This window comes from Theropithecus gelada, chromosome 16 (assembly GCF_003255815.1).
Source record: "Theropithecus gelada isolate Dixy chromosome 16, Tgel_1.0, whole genome shotgun sequence".
In the NCBI taxonomy this organism is placed as follows: domain Eukaryota; kingdom Metazoa; phylum Chordata; class Mammalia; order Primates; family Cercopithecidae; genus Theropithecus; species Theropithecus gelada.
This window is the reverse complement of record NC_037684.1, coordinates 3,434,695-3,453,984: the sequence shown is the minus strand read 5'-3', so window position 1 is coordinate 3,453,984 and position 19,290 is coordinate 3,434,695. Positions and strand designations below refer to the sequence as shown.

The window sequence follows — 19,290 nt, the reverse complement described above, 5'->3', positions numbered from 1 at the left end:
CCTGTAATCCCAGCACTTTGGGAGGCCTAGGTGGGCGGATCATGAGGTGAGGAGATAGAGACCATCCTGGCTAACACAGTGAAACCCCATCTCTACTAAAAATACAAAAAATTAGTGTGCATGGTGGCGGGTGCCTGTAGTCCCAGCTACTTGGGAGGCTGAGGCAGGAAAATCGCTTGAACCCAGGAGGCGGAGGTTGCAGTGATCCAAGATTGTACCACTGCACTCTAGCCTGGTTGACAGAGGGAGATGCTGTCTCCAAAAAAAAAAAAAAAAAAGAATTACCAGGTCTCAGAGGCAGGGAAATGAACTTGACCTTTGTCCTTTGTCTTCCTTTAGGTTTCTCAGAATTTAATTTAGAACTAAATATGTTGGTTGCAAGTAAACACTTGTTCCATGAACCCATTATGTTGTAATGCCATCAGCCCACTTTAATGGATACCTTGTATCTTAATGAATTGTTTCAATTAATAAATATATACATATAAAGTCTTAAAATAACTTTAGGAATGCAAGTGTGTTCTTGAAAGGTCATTTTGGTTTTTTTTTTTTCTTTGAGACAGAGTGTCGATCTGTCACCCAGTCTGGTGGCGTGATCTTGGCTCACTGCAACCTTCACTTCCCGAGTTCAGGTGATTCTTCTGTCAGCCTCCCCAGTAGCTGGGATTACAGTTGAGCACCACAACACCTGGCTAATTTTTGTATTTTTAGTAGAGATGGATTTTCAACATGTTGGGCAGGCTGATCTCGAACTCCTGACCTCAGGTGGTCCACCCACCTCGGCCTCCCAAAGTGCTGGGATTATAGGTATGAGCCACCGTGCCCAGCCAAAAGGTCATTTTGAAAGAGCTAGTGTGGACATCTGAAATATTTATAAGAAAGAAAGCTGCAACATCTTAACTAGTGTACTTTGGTTTAATTTATACTTTTCTCTCTTCAGGTTTGTTTTGTTTTGTTTTGGAGACAGAATCTAGCTCTGTTGCCCAGGCCAGATAGCAGTGGCACAATTATGGCTCACTTGAAGGCTTAAACTCCAAAACTCAAGTGATCCTCCCACCTCAGCCTCCCAACTAGCCAGGCCTACAGAGGTGTGCCACTACACCTGGCTGATTATTATTATTATTTTTTTTGTCATGAAGATGGGGTCTTACTATGTTGCCCAGGCAGGTTTCCAACTCCTGGGCTCAAGCTCTCTCCAGTTTTTATTATTATTATTTATTATTATTTTTTTTTTGAGATGGAGTTTCGCTCTAGTTGCCCAGGCTGGAGTGCTATGGCATGATCTCGGCTCACTGTAACCTCCACCACCTGGGTTCAAGCGATTCTCCTGCCTCAGCCTCCAGAGTAGCTGGGATTACAGGTGCCCACGACCACACCCAGGTAATTTTTTGTATTTTCAGTAGAGACAGGGTTTTACCATGTTGGCCAGGCTGGTCTTTAACTCCTGACCTCAGGTGATCCACCCACCTCCCAAAGTGTTGGGATTACAGGTGTGAGCCACCATGCCTGGCCTCTCTTCAGTTTTTATACTGTAACAGTGACAAGCCACTTTTGATGTGCTTAGTATTATCTATATTTTTATCTGTTGTAGTATGAGACCTTGGGAAGACTGAAAGCAGCTCTGATCTCTACCATTTTAATTCTTTCGAATATTTATTATTAAGCCTTTAGCTTTCCTAATACGAGTTCCAGAAGTCTTCAAATATTTTATATATTTTTTTAAGCTAGATGGAGTGTAAATGTTCTTATTTTCCCCCCTCCAAAATATAAGAGAACAAGAATTAAAAAGACTTTGCATTTGTAGGATTTTTAACAATTATTTTTGTTTGTTTGTTTGTTCGTTTGTTTTTTGAGATGGAGTCTCGCTCTGTAGCCCAGGCTGGAGTGCAGTGGCATGATCTCACCTCACTGCAACCTCTGCCTCCCAGGTTCACGCCATTCTCCTGCCTCAGCCTCCGGAGTAGCTGGGACTACAGGCACCCGCTACCATGCCCGGCTAATTTTTTGTATTTTTAGTAGAGACGGGGTTTCACCGTGTTAGCCAGGATGGTCTCGATCTCCTGACCTCGTGATCCGCCTGCCTTGGCCTCCCAAAGTGCTGGGATTACAGGCATGAGCCCCTGAGCCTGGCCAACAATGATTTTAAATATTTGGTTATTTCTGATTATTTTCTAAAAGAGGAAGTGAGAGGGATAATGCCAGATGAGACTTGGTTTTAAGACAGAAAACTAAAAGTAGATAAAGGATCAGACTAGAAAAAAAAAAAAAATGAGAAGAAAGTAAACCAGGAGCAAGGCCGTTATCAGAAAGAGTAACTCTGAACTTTACTTTCTTTCATTTAAGTTTATTTGTACTCTAAAACTCTTATCTCTAAGGGTATACTTCAGATGAAACACAGCTCTACCTGTGAAAAATTAAAGTAGGAATCAACTAGGATAGCCATAGAGTAGTTATAAGTTTCAGCCACTGGTAGTGAGAAGTTTTAATGATGTAAACCTATGCATCAATGATCCATGTAGGGATAACTCAGTTTTCAGCTGCTGTTAGCTAAACAGCAAACATTTGAATAGAATCTAATGGGTCAGAGTTGGAGCCTTTTCTGTTCCCTTTTTTGAGTTCTTAGTCATAGGGAGAAATACTCCTATGTTACCAGCTAATTATTTCACTCCTTTGTCTTATTTTCCTTGTCTGTCTTCTGGACAGATTTTTAGAGACATTAGAGAACAGAAGAAAAGGTTTTAAATTGTTTTCTGGCCTCTGTTGGGGAACTTGGGTAAGGCATGTCTCCTGGCTCTTTTTTTTTTTTTTTTGAGATGGAGTTTTGCACTGTCACCCAGGCTGGAATGCAATGGCATGATCTCAGCTCACTGAAACCTGCACCCCCTGGGTTCATGCGATTCTCCTGCCTCAGCCTCCCCAGTAGCTGGGATTACAGGCGCACACTGCCACGCCTGCCTTATATATATATATATATATTTTTTTTTTTTTTTTTAAGTAAAGACGGGGTTTCACTATGTTGACCAGGCTGGTCTCAAACTCCTAACCTCAGGTGATCTGCCCACCTCAGCCTCCCAAAGTGCTGGGATTAACAGGTGTGAGCCACTCTTCCCAGCCTGTCTCTTGGCTCATATAAACACTTGGCAGCAGAGGGCTAATGAGGCTAGGCTAAGAGTTAGATCCCCTAATCAGGCCCTATGCTATATTCTATAGCCTATCTTTAAAGAAATACATCAAATGCATCAAATACGTCCAAAGATACGAAGATAAATGAACATAAATCTATCCCCAGTCTGAGAAGAGTTAAGAGTACATACTATAAAGGATTAGCAGCACCATCTTTTTTTTTTTTTTTTTCAGACGGAGTCTCACTCTGTCACCCAGGCTGGAGTGCAGTGGGGTGATCTTGGCTCACTGCAAGCTCAGCCTCCCGGGTTCACGCCATTGTCCTGCCTCAGCCCCCCGAGTAGCTGGGACTACAGGTGCCGGCCACCACGCCTGGCTAATTTTTTGTAGTTTTAGTAGAGACGAGGTTTCACCGTGTTAGCCAGGATGGTCTTGACCTCCTGACCTCGTGATCCGCCCGCCTCGGCCTCCCAAAGTGCTGGGATTACAGGCCTAAGCCACTGCGCCCAGAAAAAAGATGTGCTTTACAGAAAAAGATGTGCTGGATCTTTCCCCAAATCGGGAAACCATAGGAAATGCTTCTGTTGATCAAGCATTCCTCAGTCAACTAACCAGTCACCTTCTTGGCGGTATTCTCTCAAAATAGCCATCAGTAATCAGAATTGCAGCTTCTCACCTGTGAGCTAACACCACTGACTGATTTCAGCTTGCTTTTCCCCTTGTGCTTATGGGCCCATTCGTTTGGATCTCTGAAATGATCTTGTTTGTATTACAGAGCTCTCATTTGGAAGACAGTGAATCAGCAGCATTACTTTGCTGTGAATGTGAAGAATCAGAAATCTTTAGTGATTCCAATGTACGTAGGTATATGTTTTTATACAGACTTTGGTGATTCAAGTAAAATCTTCTTGGGTAAATTTGGCTATTAAATGCAACTGATATAGTGCCTATTCTTTTATCTCTTGACCCCATTCAGCCAAATAGTCTGGGAAGGCAAATAGGTGGCTTGGAATAAGTGTGTATATAAACAGTATGGTACATTTATATGCATAATGCCATGGCAATGACCACTCAAAACTTATTTATTGAAGCAGAAAAAAAATGTAGCATCTTGGAACCTTGACTGAGTTTCCTTCAATAAAGAATGACTGTTGTTGTGGGATTTTTTTTCCCCTCATGTACACATTTTTTTAATGGTCAATAGTATTATTCTTTTCCCTGTGGCAACTGCTTGGTATTGGTGCTGCCACAGGGCCTTTATTCCTCACATACATGGGCCTCACATGTCTTAGCTATTGATAATGTTAAGCCAAATAGTATTATAATCACTGGACTGGAAACTCAACCTGATCATCTTAAATGTGGAACTCTATCTAACTACATTTCATGAGATGTTATAAATTTTACTTACCCCGTCTAACCTCCAGCATACTTACCCACAGAGTCAGGCTGAAGTTAGAGAACAACTTAAATTGACTTATTTTTGTGTGTTGCAATGAGCAGTGAGATTAGTCTGGAAATTCTCAGTATATCCTGAGATATAAGTGAACTTCCCCCGAGTATTGAATGGCCTAGTAGGACAGGCCAAATTGGGGCTTAGCCCAGGAGGGTTCTTAGTTTCACCAGGAAAGAAATCAAGGGCAAGCCAGTGGTGTTAGACAGCAATCTTTTATTGAACAGTACTGCTCCTGGTGGAACAGCACTAACTCATAGGTAGTGTACCCAGAGTCTACAACGTGTGGGCTCTTGGCAACTGTATTTATACTCACTTATACCTACTTTCAGTTACATGTAAATTAAGGGCAGGTTAATGCAAATTGAGGGGTGGGTTATTTAGAACTTTCTAGGAAAGGGGCAGTAACTTCTGGGTCATTGCCATGGCATTTGTAAACTGTCATGGTGCTGGTGGGAGTGTCCATGCTAATGAGCAATGAGGGCAGCCAGGGATTGCCCTTGTCACAATTTGCTGGTTTTGGCCAGTTTCTTCACCTTATCCCATCTGGAACAGATCCTACTTTGTTCAGCAGTGTTGTGACCAGAAAACAAGTTCTGCTGGACTCTTGCCTCATTAGTTCATACACATCGTTCTGCCTTAAAGGGGTATTAGAAGTATTTTGGAAGTACGTGAAGGGAAGAGTTGTGGGTCAGGAAAACTAAACTGTCATTTAGATCACTGTCTCCTATTGAGCCCCCCCTAATAAAACATGAGGGGGTTGGCTACAAAAATGCAGACACCGTCCCAGTTATATTAATGAAAATTAGAAATAGAGAGGACCAGCTCTTTGTGAGAGGCCCTGGTCTCTGCCTTCTGCTTCTCCTTTCAGCGCAGATACCTGACGTTTTTATCTGTTTGCATCTCACTGGCTCTAAGTTGAAGACTTGGTGACAACCTGATTTTTTTTAAGGTGTACTGCCCTTCACTGCGAAGCTTGTGCAGATTAGGGATGGCACTATGAGGAAAGACTTTATTCAAGCATATTTTTGGACTGTTATACCCATAGGAGACTGGGCTGCTCTTGGAATTTTCCCCCATTTTAGGAGAGGTTCAAGATGTCCTTGTATCAAACTGAAGTTTAGAAACATAGCAAAACTTTTTCCCACTTGGACATTTTTTTTCTGTGTCTTGCTATAGAATGAATCCTACTTCACAAATTTAAAAAAATATAGTTTATATAAACTGAATTATAACACATTTCAAAACTGTATTGTTTTTTACAGATTTGATTGTTTTCTATAATTTTACTTGACTTGATCTCTTCCAACAAGTAGCTGTGACTAAAACTAGATTCTAAAAACCTTGACCATAAAAAATGAATTCTGTCAGTATCAGGATATTTATTGCTCATAGTAGCACTCCATAAATATTGTTGAAGTTTCACTAATGGAAACTATCTCTTGAAGTAAGATGTGTCTCTCAAGTATATCACCATAGTACTACCTGCACTGAGGCTGGCTTCCTCATCTTCATGTCACAGTGAATGCAGTTACCATTTCAGGACCTCATTCACCTATTTATTTATGCAATTGCACTTCATTCAGTGTTGATGAATCTGGAATGGCATGAGTTAAGTTATTGTGATTCATTAATAGCTGGAGTGGTGCTCATTTTCTTAGTGCTTGCAAACATTAACTGATGAATCCATGTGAACACTTATTATCAGTATTTTGCAGATGACAAACTGAGGGTGAAAGGTTATAATCCTTGTCCAGTGTTGTGTGATAAGCAGGGGCAGTGCTGACGTCAAATCTCAGCTGATAGCCATCATGAGCTCATCACCAGTGGGCAGCCTCATTGATGGAATATGTGCCAGTCTCCTTATGTGGTATCCTATAAGATTTACTTTGTTCAGGCCGGGCACGGTGGCTCATGCCTGTAATCCCAGCTCTTTGGGAGGTCAAGGTGTGCAGATCGCTTGAGGTCAAGAGTTCGAGAAAGCCTGGCCAACGTGGTGAAACCCCGTCTCTACTAAAAATACAAAAGCTGGGTGTGGTGGTGTATGTATGTAGTCCCAGCTACTTGGGAGGCCGAGGCAGGAGAATTGCTTGAACCAAGGAGGTGGAGGTTGCAGTGAACCAAGATCGCACTACTGCACTCCAGCCTCGGCAACAGAGCAAGACTCCATCTCAAATATATATATATATTTTGTTCAGTTTGCAGTGGAGTCCTCTGGACTTATTATACTGGCATACTGTTTTGGCTGATTTTGTCTGAAAGAGACTAGTACATGGGAATCTACATGAAGAATATTTTCATGAAGTTGGACACATGTGGGGAAAAGGAAACTTTAGTTTTAATGGTTTTTCTCCCTTAGAAACAATTAGTTGGGGCCAGGCACAGTGGCTCATGTCTGTAATCCCAACACTTTGGGAGGCCAAGGCAAAAGGATCACTTGAGCCCAGGAGTTCGAGAGCAGCCTGGGAAATACAGCGAGACCCTGTCTCTACAAAAAAAATAAAACAATTAGCCAGGCATGGTGGCACATACTTGTAGCCCTAGCTACTTGGGAGGCTAAGGTGGGAGGATACGCCGTTGCACTCCAGCCTGGACAACAGAGCCAGACTCTGTCTCCAAAAAAAAAAGAGAAACAATTAGTTAGGTATATGTATTTACAGAATACTCTGGGTTGCTTTATTGTATTGCCAAGCCTTTCATTCATTTAAGTCAGATTCGTTGTGTCTTTTCCTCAAGAGGCAAGAGTTGTTTCATGTACTTGGCTGACTTTTTAAAGGTGTTAGATCCTCCTCCTGTTTTGTTTGTTCAGGGAGTATTTCCCACACTTTTTTTTTCCCTTTTCTCACTTCCCTGTTCCCACCCCCATGTCAAATGGAATTGAAGACCTTCTTCCTAATTTGAAGGCTTAACCTTGGGGGTGGGGTGAGGGGGCAGTTATTTGCAGAGCAAAATGATTGAAATCTCCACTACTTAATTTTCTGCAAAGGAAGTGGTATGTGATCTTGATAATTATTTGAAGTAGAAATACTGATGTAAAGAAGAGGAGTAGAAGATAAAGTCAATCACTGAACAACTTTCTCTTTAATTTTGGGATAAGAGAAGTATGAACTTTAATTAGTTTTATTCATTCATTTGCTTCTGCATAATTCATTCATTCACCAAGTATTGATTGACTGATGTGCAAATCACTGGGCCCAGGGGAGTAGGGGCCCTTAGAGAAAGTATAATCTACACTTCACAAATTAGTTTTATGGCTATTCATGGAAAGCCCTGAAAAGGAGAGGAGAAAATCATTACATGCAGTATGTGGGAAGAAGAAAAGAAATCTGGATAAGTGAAAACAAATTGGGCTGGAGGGCAATTTGGCTGGAGAGCTGGCTGCCATAGATCTCTTGGGGCTTTCCTAGAAGAGAAGGCAGGAGTGCAGAGAGGCCCCTGCCCCTTTTCTGATCCCACTCAGTCTCCAGGAAACCAGGTAATAGATAGAAGCAGCTACTTGCTCCCTCTGCTGTGCACAGGTTTGTTAGAGGTTTCCATAATGGGGAGAGGATCTGTCTGCCCCTAGAGAAAGATGATAGTGTGACTGGAAGAGGTCACAGAGAAAGAAGATACTGGCTTTAGCTGCAAGAGTTTCACCTTGGCTTCAAATAAGAAGGAATGTAGGCAGTGACTAGAGCAGGTTGGGATGCTAGTGACAGCAACAGGCACTGAGATTCCTGAGGCTTCTCTTCATTTCCCTCTCCTGTACACACTGCTATCCTACCTAAAAGGAGGAAGATGCTCTGGATGAGCTGGGATTCCAATTATTGTGCTTATGGGTGGTCACCTAGGAACAACTGGATTCATTTACCATTGTAGGGCTATTTCTTCCCCAGCCTGGTAGTCAGGAAAATGTTTGTTATATTAGTTTATTTCCTAAAAATAAAACTTATTTATCTCATTTCCCTGGTCTTCTCACCCCAACCCCTACCCAACCAAACTGGCAGAAGGTCATATATAGAATAGTCATACTATTTTTATGATCTGTTTCATTCCTTTGCTTGGTTTATTATATCCTTGAAGGATGTAATATTACACTCTGTGCACTCAAAAAAAAAGCTTTGATGCTTGAATAGCCCAGTGAAAGGAAGAGATGTTAGCCTTTTGTGTTGTTAAAGAAAAGAAAAAGCCACCCCCTAGAATCAAGTGTGGAAAAGGCAGATGCAAAGAAAGGAAAATCTAAAATGTAAGAATTATTTGGTTTAGAATATTTTTACATTCTTGGACTATAGGTTTGCATTCTCTTCTAGGAAAGGACAGTGTCTCAGAATACAATATCCTTGTTGATAATCAGCTTGTATGGGATTTTTAACATAGAGTCATTTGGGGAGTGGAAAAATGGCTTGAGAGAGATAGAAGATTTAGCCTAATAGTAAGTTCAAGATGAAGGATTTAAGAATTTTTAAAAGTTATCAACATTAGGGTAAACTCTAATTCAAGGCCTGATGTGGAGTAGCCAGTCCTTATAGATTGAAGATAGAAAGGACTTCAATCCTCAGGATTCTTCTGAGATATCCTGTTCTTGTATGTTTTAAGTCTTGAAATATAGTGTATTGGAATGATCAAAACAATGAATGATTTGTTAGTTCAGAAAGGAAAACTACACTTAGGAGGGAGAAACTGCTAGAGTAATATATATATATATATATATATATATATATATATATATATATATATATTTTAGACTGAGTTTCCCTCTGTCACCCAGGCTGGAGTGCAGTGGCACGATCTCAGTTCACTACAACCTCTACCTCCTGGATTCGAGCGATTCTCATGCCTCAGTCTCTCAAGTAGCTGGGACTACAGGCGTGCACCACTCACACCTGGCTAATTTTTATTTTTAACAATTATTTTTTATTTTTAGTGGAGATGGGGTTTCACCATATTGGCCAGGCTGGTTTCGAACTCCTGACCTCAAGTGATCCGCCCACCTCAGCCTCCCAAAGTGCTGGAATTACAAGCGTGAGCCACCGCGCCCAGCCTGCTATAGTAATTAAATCTACTTTTGTAAATCTCTAGAGATTATAAGCAAAAACAAGATAGTAGTGGATGAACATCCAGATACAACAACAAACTTGTTAGCTGTAAGGTGGGGATGGTGTTTAAGCCTACAGCAAGCACGTCCTGTCATTCCTGATAATTTGTATTTACCCTCTTCATTTCTGCTGTCTGTACCATGTGTATTTTCTGGTTTTTTTTTCAGACTCATTTGCAGAACACATTTCAGTAGCCAACATACACAAATAGAAGAAGAGGGGAAAAAAAGGGAAATTTGGTGCTAAGAAGATGAGTTTTATTATGAGTTTCAAATGGCAGTTGGCCAGTAGCAAACAGCTGCCCCACAGGAGTTTAGGATTACTTGAATTGTTTCAGCATCACCTCTGCTGCATTGTAGAAAGATTGTTAGGGCCTGTGGTCAGACAAAAGATAAAAAAGTGTTGCTAATGGCAAACATAGTTTTACCATGAATAATATCCTTATTTTTTACTTTGGAAGGGGTCTGATGCAAATTTACACTAATAGGAATGTGATGTTAAATTTATTTTGTTTCAGGATAAGATGTAAGAAAGCATAGCTCAATGATTTTATCCCAGAATAATTATTATGAGAAATAATTTTATTTTAAAAATCTTACACTTGAGTGACATTTGAGGAGAAATAAGATTTGTAGTAATCTTGGGTACAAAGGCTATTTTTGAAATTAGCCTTATTTAACTCAGTGGTTCTCATTGTGGCTGCCCATTAGAATCACCTGCTGATCTTTTTTTTTTTCTTTCTTTCTTTTTTTTTTTTTTTGACACTGAGTCTTGCTCTGTCGCCCAGGCTGGAGTGCAGTGGTGCAATCTCAGCTCACTGTAACCTCCGCCTCCCGGGTTCAAGAGATTCTCCTGCCTCAGCCTCCCGAGTAGCTGGGATTATAGGTGCCTGCCATGACACCTGGCTAATTTTTGTATTTTTAGTAGAGACAGGGTTTTGTCATGTTAGCCAGGCTGCTCTTGGACTCCTGACCTCAGGTGATCCACCTGCCTCGGCCTCCCAGAGTGCTGGGATTATAGGCATGAGCCACCATGCCTGGCCCTGATGATCTTTTAAATTAATAACAGGGTCTCACCCCCATGCAGTTAAATCAGGATCTCTGTGAGTAAGGTCCAGGTATTGGTATTTTTTAAATGCTTCCAGGATTATTCTAATGTGAATCAAGGGTTAACAACACTGGTTTGGGTTGGGGACGGTGGTGCACACCTGTAATCCCAGCACTTTGGGAGGCTGAGGTGGGAGCATCACTTAAGCTCAGGAATTCAAGACCAGCCTGGGCAACAAAGCAAAACTCCATCTCTACATACATACATACATACATACATACATACATACATACATACATACATAAAAGCCAAGAGAGGTAGTGCACTCCCATAGTCCCAGCTACTCGGGAAGCAGAGATGGGAAGATCACTTGAGCCCAGAAGGTTGAGGCTATTGTGAGCCAAGATTATGCCACTGCACTCCAGCCTGGGTGACAGAATGAGACCCTGTCTCAAGAAAAGAAAAAACAGAAAAAGAACACTGGTTTAACTCTAGCTATGCTAATTTTTGCACCGCCATATTAGAAATCTAATGTGCAACATTTGTAACATTGTAACATCTGTTCCTTGAGCAGCCGGATAAAATGTGAGATTGACTACAATTTTTTAAGAGTTGGCTGTAGGCATTTGATTACTCAGGTACAACACACTTAACTTCTATTCTTTCTATTCAGTGAAATTCCTTGGTTAGTCTTCTGTTAAAAGAAAAGCAAGATACTGAAATGAGATAATCCAAATCTACTATAAACTTACCATATCTTTTCCATAAGGTATAAAGGCTGTAAAGACTTACTCTTCTGTGTCAACATAATGCTAGGGAGCTAGACTAAAGAAAATATAATTAAAGATCACTTTATACTTTGTATATTGTACTTTTACTGAAGTAAAATATACATAGGGAACAGTGTACTTGTGCTTTTATGTGTAATAATGAATTTTCACCATCTGAGGTTTTCACAAACACAGGTCAATCACGAAGTATGTAACCTGTACCTAGATGAGGAAATGGAATATTACAACTCCCCAATACTATTTCCCCCTTTCGCCAATCCCTCCTTGCTCCTTTCAGTTACTACTGACTCACCCACCCAGCCATCATACACCAGGAATAACCACTTTCCCGACTTCTTGACCATGTCATTGTGATTTTGATGTGGATATCAGGCTATGCTCTTTAGAGGTCTCTCTCAGACTTTCAGAATCAGAATCATGTAGTAAAGAGCTCAAGTTCAAGGTTCAGACAGCCTGGGTCGGAGTCCAGTTTCACCACTTACTGACTGTGTGACTTCACTCTAAGCCTCATTTCCCCTATCTATAAAATGGGAATAATAATAGTACCTATCCCATTGAGTTGTTAGAATTAAATGAGATAACTTATGTAAAGTGCTTAGAGGGCCTGGCGCATTATCTGTGCCAAGCAGAGAGCAGGGCTGGTGCAGGATTCCCTCATGTCACCAGCTCTTCAACAGAGTCAAGGCAGTGCCACTGTTGTCTGTCTTCATTATGTCTGCAGACATAATGAAGTTCATACTTCAGCTCTGGAGAAAAAAGAAGAAAAAGTGGGCATCCTGACCATCGTCCATTTTCTTCACCATCCCTAATTTGGCTTGTGGCTTGGCTAACTTGTGACAACTTCTAAAATATATTGTTTAAATACATGAAATGGCTATTGAAAGGCCAAAAGTATTCTCTTATACATCTTTATATTATCCATAGCTCTTAGCACAGTGATTTAATTGTAAATTGCACATAGTTGATGCATTGGCTAAAAGAATCTAAAAATGATACTTCAGACACACCATGCTCTCCTGTGCTGGATTTGTATTGGTCTGGCTCCTGATCCCTCTTTTTACCAGAGTTATATTTTTGAAACATCTGGCATGTTTCAAAGAATGCAGAAAGTGGCAGTGAAACAATTTGTAGGCAGAAACAAGGAGCCTTGGCCAAATTTGCAAAATTAACCAAATAAAAGCTCCAACTAGTTATCTTGCTTCCATAATCTGAGGCAGGTTCTGCTCAGGTATCTTTTCCTCTTATTTTGGTTTGGGAGAGTAAGGAAAACAGGAGGAGCTGAGGTTTTTCTCAGATTTTTAAGATTATAGCTTGGGAAAAATTTACCCTTTGGAAAGGGTGGGGTGAGGGGAAGGACCCTTACTGTGAGTACTTACCATGTGACACCCATTGTGCTAAATGCTTTTTATACAGTTTAGTGTTGAATCCAAGTCTTTGAGGCAACTACTTTTAGTAGTCCCTGTTTAAAGGTGAGAAACCAAGCTTGCCTAAGGTATGTGACCATGCTGGTAGTGACAGCTAAGTCTGCCTGACACTCCCAGCCTGAGCTCTTTAACTTATTCTGGATTACCTTTGCCCTTGAATGTAATGTTGTTATTCTGGTGCTAGGAGGTCAGGGTCAAATGCAGTAGTGATTCTCAACTCTAGTTTTATATGAGAATAATCTGTAGAGTTTATTTTAAAAATATAGAAACTTGCGTCTCACTTTAGGAAGTTTCTTGTTCAATAGGTCTTAAATGAGACCTGACATATTTCTTCTTTACAAAGGTCCATAGGTGATTGTGTGCCAGAGTTGAAAATCATAATTCTCAGAAATTCCCTAGTGGGGAATTATAAGATTACAGATGTGGGGGCATCTGAAGACTGAATTTGGAATATTGTAAAGATACACTGTTATTAGAAGTACAGGGAAGGAAGAGTTGACTTAATAATCAAGTTTCATATTTCAAGAGGTAGTGTTACAGGATTTTTGGGGTATTGCTTTGCCAACCAGAAACCTTTGTGGCCAGTGGCGCCTTTGCCCAACTTTTGCAGAATGAGTGGGCTCATTCCAAGCCCACTCGGTCCGGCAGGTTATACTCGGGTCACGCTACCGGCCTGGATCCCATACCTGCCAAGGGCAAGCCAGGCATGGAGTGGCGAGGGGTGTATAAGCAAGGGTGAGGTCCGGCCACTGTGCACAGCCAGGTACGCTGGCTACAGTGGGAGAGGCAGAGCCTGATCTTTTGGCTTGGTATGACATCAGCCCCTGTTGCCGTGGTGATGGAGGCCTGGCATACCATAAGCAGCTTCCACAGCTGACACCAGGGAACATGATAGCGCCCGGAAGCTTAGAGATCAGGAACCACAGATCCCTAAAGAGGGTGTCACAGCCCTGGCTCATTGAGCTTCTAGGTCTGGGTTCCCCAAAGGGCCTCAAGCTCTTCTCTCCTTATTGTCTTCTTTCCTTATTGTTGCCCGCAACATGGTGAGCAAGGGGGCGTGTTTCAGCCCTGTTTGTGTTACAGCTCTTTTAGCCCCGCTATTCAGCAGGTCCCGAATTCTTGTCCTGTGTCCAGGAAGAATGAGGTATGCAGACAAGTGGAGAGTGTGCAAAGTGAAGAGAAGCTTTATTGAGCGGTAGAACAGTTCAGAGGAGACCCACAGTGGGTAGCTCCTCTCCATAGCCAGGGTGTCGTTCAACTCTAAGCAGAGAGTGTAGCCCCTGTCTGCTAGGCAGGTCATCCCGATGAGTGTTCAGCTCCAGCAGAGAGGGTAGCTCCTCTCTGCAGGCAGGTCATCCCATCCTCTCTTCTGGTCTGGCTGAGTCCGGGGCTTTTCGTGGGCCTCAGAGGGAAGGAAGTGCATACCAATTGGTTCATGAGTGGCCATAGGCAGCCCAGAAAAAGTACCACAAATTCCCACTGCAGTCTGTGGGTCCAGCAGTCTGGCCTTCATGCTTCAGGCCCTTCGTGGCTTGCAGGTGGGACTTCACCAGGGACTCACCACCATCTGCCTAGGAGCCTGCCTGCCTCCTGCTTCCATTCATGGTGCCCAGGCTGTTCATGCCAAGGGGCACCTGCAGGTTAACACCAAGCTACCCTTGGCCTGCCCCCTCAACCTCCATCTCATGCTTGTCAGTGCCCAAACCCAGTGTCTGGAGGGGGTCAGGGGGCCGGGGGCTGGTGTGTCAGTGTGCCTCGAGCATGCACACACCCAGCCGGGTTGCAACAGTGCCCAGGCTTAGCCTCAGCTTTGCCCCATGATCAGAGTGGGCACCAATAGCCAGGAGAAGCCAGACAGTGAGAGCAGGCACTTCCAAGCCTGCTGGGGAAGGAGGGGCCTTCCTGGGCCCTCAAGAGTACAGTGATGCCTGGGTCTGCAGCTGAGGTTTGGGCAGCTGCAGCTGTGCCCGGGAGGGCAGGGCTCCTGCCTGCTCCAGGCTCCCAAGAGCACAGGGGTGCCCAGGTCACAGCCACAGCTTGTGCAGCTGCAGTTGTGCCTGGGGAGCTCCCACCCTGCCAACTTGCAAGGGGCAGGGCTCCCGCTTTTCCCCAGCTCCCGCCAGCTCCATGGAGTGCACAGCCCTGGCCATGCCTCCTCTTTGGGTTTCCCTCACAGTGGCAGCGGGCAAGATGCAGGTGGCGCAGTGGGCCCAGCCAACCCTTTACAAACAAACCTGATGCTCCTGGGACCAGCCCAGTCCTGGCTGTACCTTTGGCTGGGTTCTCACAGGCTCCTGGGATGTGGCAGGGAGCAATATTGAGGCCACGGCAGAGGCTCTGGGCCTGGGAGAGTGAGTCCTGCCCAGCAGTGAGAGGGTAGGGGTGGTGCAGTTGGCTGCCTCAGGGACATGGGCCACAGGGGTCCCACTGTCACCACTGCTGATCCCATAGCTGCTTCTGCCGCCACCACCCGTGCCTCTCCACTACGGCTGGCAGCTACAATGGATAGCCCACCGCTGCCACCAGTAAGATGCTATCTGTCACTGGAAATTGGATATTACTGGGGTGTTTTTAGCCAGATTAATTTTTTCCATTCTTTCTGTGAATTTCTAGAGTGCTGTCACAATTGTACTCAAGCACAATCTTTCTCAACCCTAGTTTGCTATCTAAGATGTCTATTTTCTTTTCTTTTCTTTTCTTTTTTTGAGACAGAGTCTCACTCTGTTTTGTCACCTAGGCTGGAGTGCAGTGGCATGATTTCGGCTCACTGCAACCTCCGTCTCCCAGGTTCAAGTGATTCTTTTGCCTCAGCCTCCCAAGTAGCTGGGACTACAGGTGCTTGCCACCACACTGGGCTAATTTTTGTATCTTTAGCAAAGAAGGGGTTTCACTATGTTGGCCAGGCTGGTCTCGAACTCCTGACCTCACATGATCCACCGTCTTCGGCCTCCCAAAGTGCTGGGATTATAGGCATGAGCCACCACGCCCAGCCTAAGATATCTATCTTCTTAGTGCTGAAGGTAAAGTCCTGGTGAAACTGTAATTTCAAAGCTATCAGGCAAGAAGTGTTAACCTTGGAGAGAGCAATGGATAACCCCGATTAAGACAAATGTCATGAGAGTTGTAAATTTAACAAATTCTTAATCTCAGTGGAACCTGTCTGCTGAGTCACTCCTAATGACTTTTGTGCATTTTCTGTAATCTCAACAGTGTACTTTGGCAGCAGAAAAGGGGTAATAATTTTTCCTCTCACTTTATAATTAGAAAAGTAGAGTTATAAAGGCCGTGACTTGCTGTTAAAACTACAAATAACTGAAAAGATGGCTAACATTTCTTGAGTGCCACCATGTGCCTGGTTAGTAAAAAGAAATGTTCGTATGTACATTATTTCACATTACATTTCTGATATCAGTAGTATTTATCCCTGTTCTAGAAGAGATATTCTTGTTTTCTGAGTTTTGAGAAAACTGAGCTTATTTACTCCACAATTATTTAAGTCTACTTTGTGGCAGGCACTGCACTAGGCAATGGGTATCCAGTGATGAACAAAGCAAACTCTGCCTTTATGGAATTTACAGTCCATCAGGGAAAGTACAATAAAAAACATAAATATTCAATTACAGAATATGATAATGTTATAAAAAATTCAAATGGAAAAATGATAAGATTTATTATTTAGATAAAGGATGTTCAAGAAGGGCCTCTCTAACATGGTGATATATTTATGGGATATATTTAAGGGATTTGCTTAGGATCACACATCTCTTAAGTGATGAAGTTCAAGTCTGATTTCCAAGGCTATGCTCACCATGCCATTTTGCCTGTCAGATATGTACTTGGAATCCACCCCAAGGTTGTGACTCACATCTCTAGTCATATAAGCATTCATACCATGACACTGTACCAGATTTTCAGAAGAGGCATTATAAAATTTATAAATAATAAATTATTAATAATAAGATATTTCTTTCAAAAGAAACCTGTCTCCTAAAATGCTTTTCTTTTCTTTTTTTTTTTTTTTGAGACAGAGTCTTGCTCTGTTGCCCAGGCTGGAGTGCCGTGGCGTGATCTCAGCTCACTGCAAGCTCCACCTCCCGAGTTCATGCCATTCTCCTGCCTCATCCTCCCAAGTAGCTGGGACTACAGGTGCCCGCCACCATGCCTAGCTAATTTTTTTGTGTTTTTAGTAGAGACAAGCCTCCTTATTTAAGGACAGCCCAGGAGGCAGCAGGAACAAGGGAAAGAGAAGAAAGGGCTATAAACAGTATATGAATCTCAATAAATTATAGAGAGAGACACAGCTCCAAAGAAGCTGAAAATCTGCTCTAACTGCACTAGGTGCATTTGCATGAGGAAGTGTCCTCCTGTCATGCATGAGCTGGGGCTGGAAATTCCACTGTGGATCAACATCTTATTTCCTGGTCTTACTTGAACCTAATTTGCAGGGCCTGGTCCAGGAGCTGAGCAGAAGACTGCTCATGGAAGAAACTGACTACGAGTGTTAGATGATGGCTAGAACCTTAAGGTATCTGGAAAGAATGTGGGTGAAAGGGAAACTGCTCTTGGGAAGGGAAAAGACCAAGGTGAACAATGAAATACAACCTTGAATTTGAATGCTATGGTCTTCTTCTGAGTCCAGTGCAATGCCTGTTTGGCTAAAGTTTTTTTTGTTTTTTTTGGGGGGGTTTTTTTTAGCGTTTTCCAACAGAGTTCTTCCGAAATGCCCTTTGCTTCAAAAGAATCTGTCTACTTATTCTTTTTCCTCCAAGGAAATAACAGCAATTCTTAGGCTAGTCAGATTCTGTAGAAGTGTGATGCAGTTTTTCTCATTGTGGATTATAAACCTGCTTAGATTTGAGTAATGCCTAGTGGGAATTTCTGTTTGGAAAGGATTCATATACCATATTCATACATGCATCTTACTTGATGATTGGTTGTAAAGATTGTAAATTGATTTGATCCTGGCAATTTGACATTTTAGTCAAGACTTGTCATAATGATCAAATGCTTTGACGCAGAAATCTAACTCTTGAATATTTCCTCTGAGGAAATTATATTTTAAAAAAACTATATGTACTAAGATTTTAATGAATATATTTAGTAATGGGAGGAGGTTAAGTAAACTATGGTAATATAATGAAGCCATTAAAGTGAAAAACTTAATTAAAACTATATAGTTTCATGAGAAATTATATAATTAATATTAAATGAATGGAAAAAAATTAAGTTGCCTTTCTACCTTACTTTATGACAAAATATAGATGGATGTGATAATTAAATGTAAAGAATTTGACACCACAAGGAATATCATGTAGGAGAATTTTTTTATAATCTTAGAGTAGGGAAGCTCTTTTTATGACACAAAACCCAGAAACAATAAAAGAAAACATTGCTAAATTCAAGTACATAAAGTCAAAAAATCTACATTAAAAGATCTTATAAACAAAGTCAAAACCACAGGTTGGGAAAAAGACTTTTGGAAGGAAGGAAGGGAGGGAGGGAGCGGGGGAGGGAGGAACAAATAACAAAATGACAACAGTAAGTTCTTATCAATAGTAACACTGAATGTAAATGGACTAAACTCTGCAATCAAAAGACATAGAATAACCGAATAGAGAAAAAATAAGATCTAATGATCTGTTGCCTATAAGAAACACACTTCACCTATAAAGACACACATAGACTAAAGATAAAGGGTTGGAAAAAGATATTCCATGCCCATGGAAACCAAAAAAGAGCAAGAGTAGCTATACTTGTATAAGATAAAATAGATTTCAAGACAAAAACTATAGAGACAAAGAGGATCATTATATAATGATAAAGGAATTAATTCAGCAAGAGGATGTAACAGTTGTAAATATATATGCAGCCAACATTGGAGCACTCAGATATATAAAGCAAATATTATTAGAGTGAAAGAGAGATGAACCCCAATACAATAATAGTTGGGTACTTCAACACACCACTTTTAATATTGGAAAGATCATCCAGACAGAAAATCAAAGAAACAACAGACCTAATCTGCACTATAGACCAAATGGAACTAATAGATATTTACAGACCATTTCATCCATTGGCTACAGAATACACATTTTTCTCAGCATATGGAGCATTCTCAAGAACAGACCATATGTTAGACCACAAAACCAGTCTTAATAAAATAAAAGAAAACAAAATGGCTGGGCTCTGTGGCTTACACCTGTAATCCCAGCACTTTGGGAGGCCGAGGCAGGCAGATCACTTGAGGCCAGGAGTTCAAGACAGCCTGGCCAACATGGTAAAACTCTGACTCTACTAAAAAAAAAAAAAAAAAATTAGCTGATGTGGTAGTACACACCTGTGATCCCAGCTGCCCGGGAGGCTGAGGCACAAGGATC

At 41.9% G+C, this 19,290-nt stretch overlaps 1 protein-coding gene across 2 annotated transcripts in view; it reads left to right on the top strand.

The window, feature by feature from the left end:
- Positions 1-19,290, top strand: part of SSH2 (slingshot protein phosphatase 2) — a 303,418-nt gene that overhangs the window by 74,872 nt on the left and 209,256 nt on the right. Inside the window, exon 2 of one of the 2 annotated variants that reach the window (XM_025363690.1) lies at positions 3,899-3,979. The exons of the other annotated variant lie outside the window; for it this stretch is intronic. Coding sequence (XP_025219475.1) covers positions 3,899-3,979 — 81 coding nt within the window. The remainder of the gene's footprint in view (positions 1-3,898; positions 3,980-19,290) is intronic. 2 annotated transcript variants of the gene reach the window in all.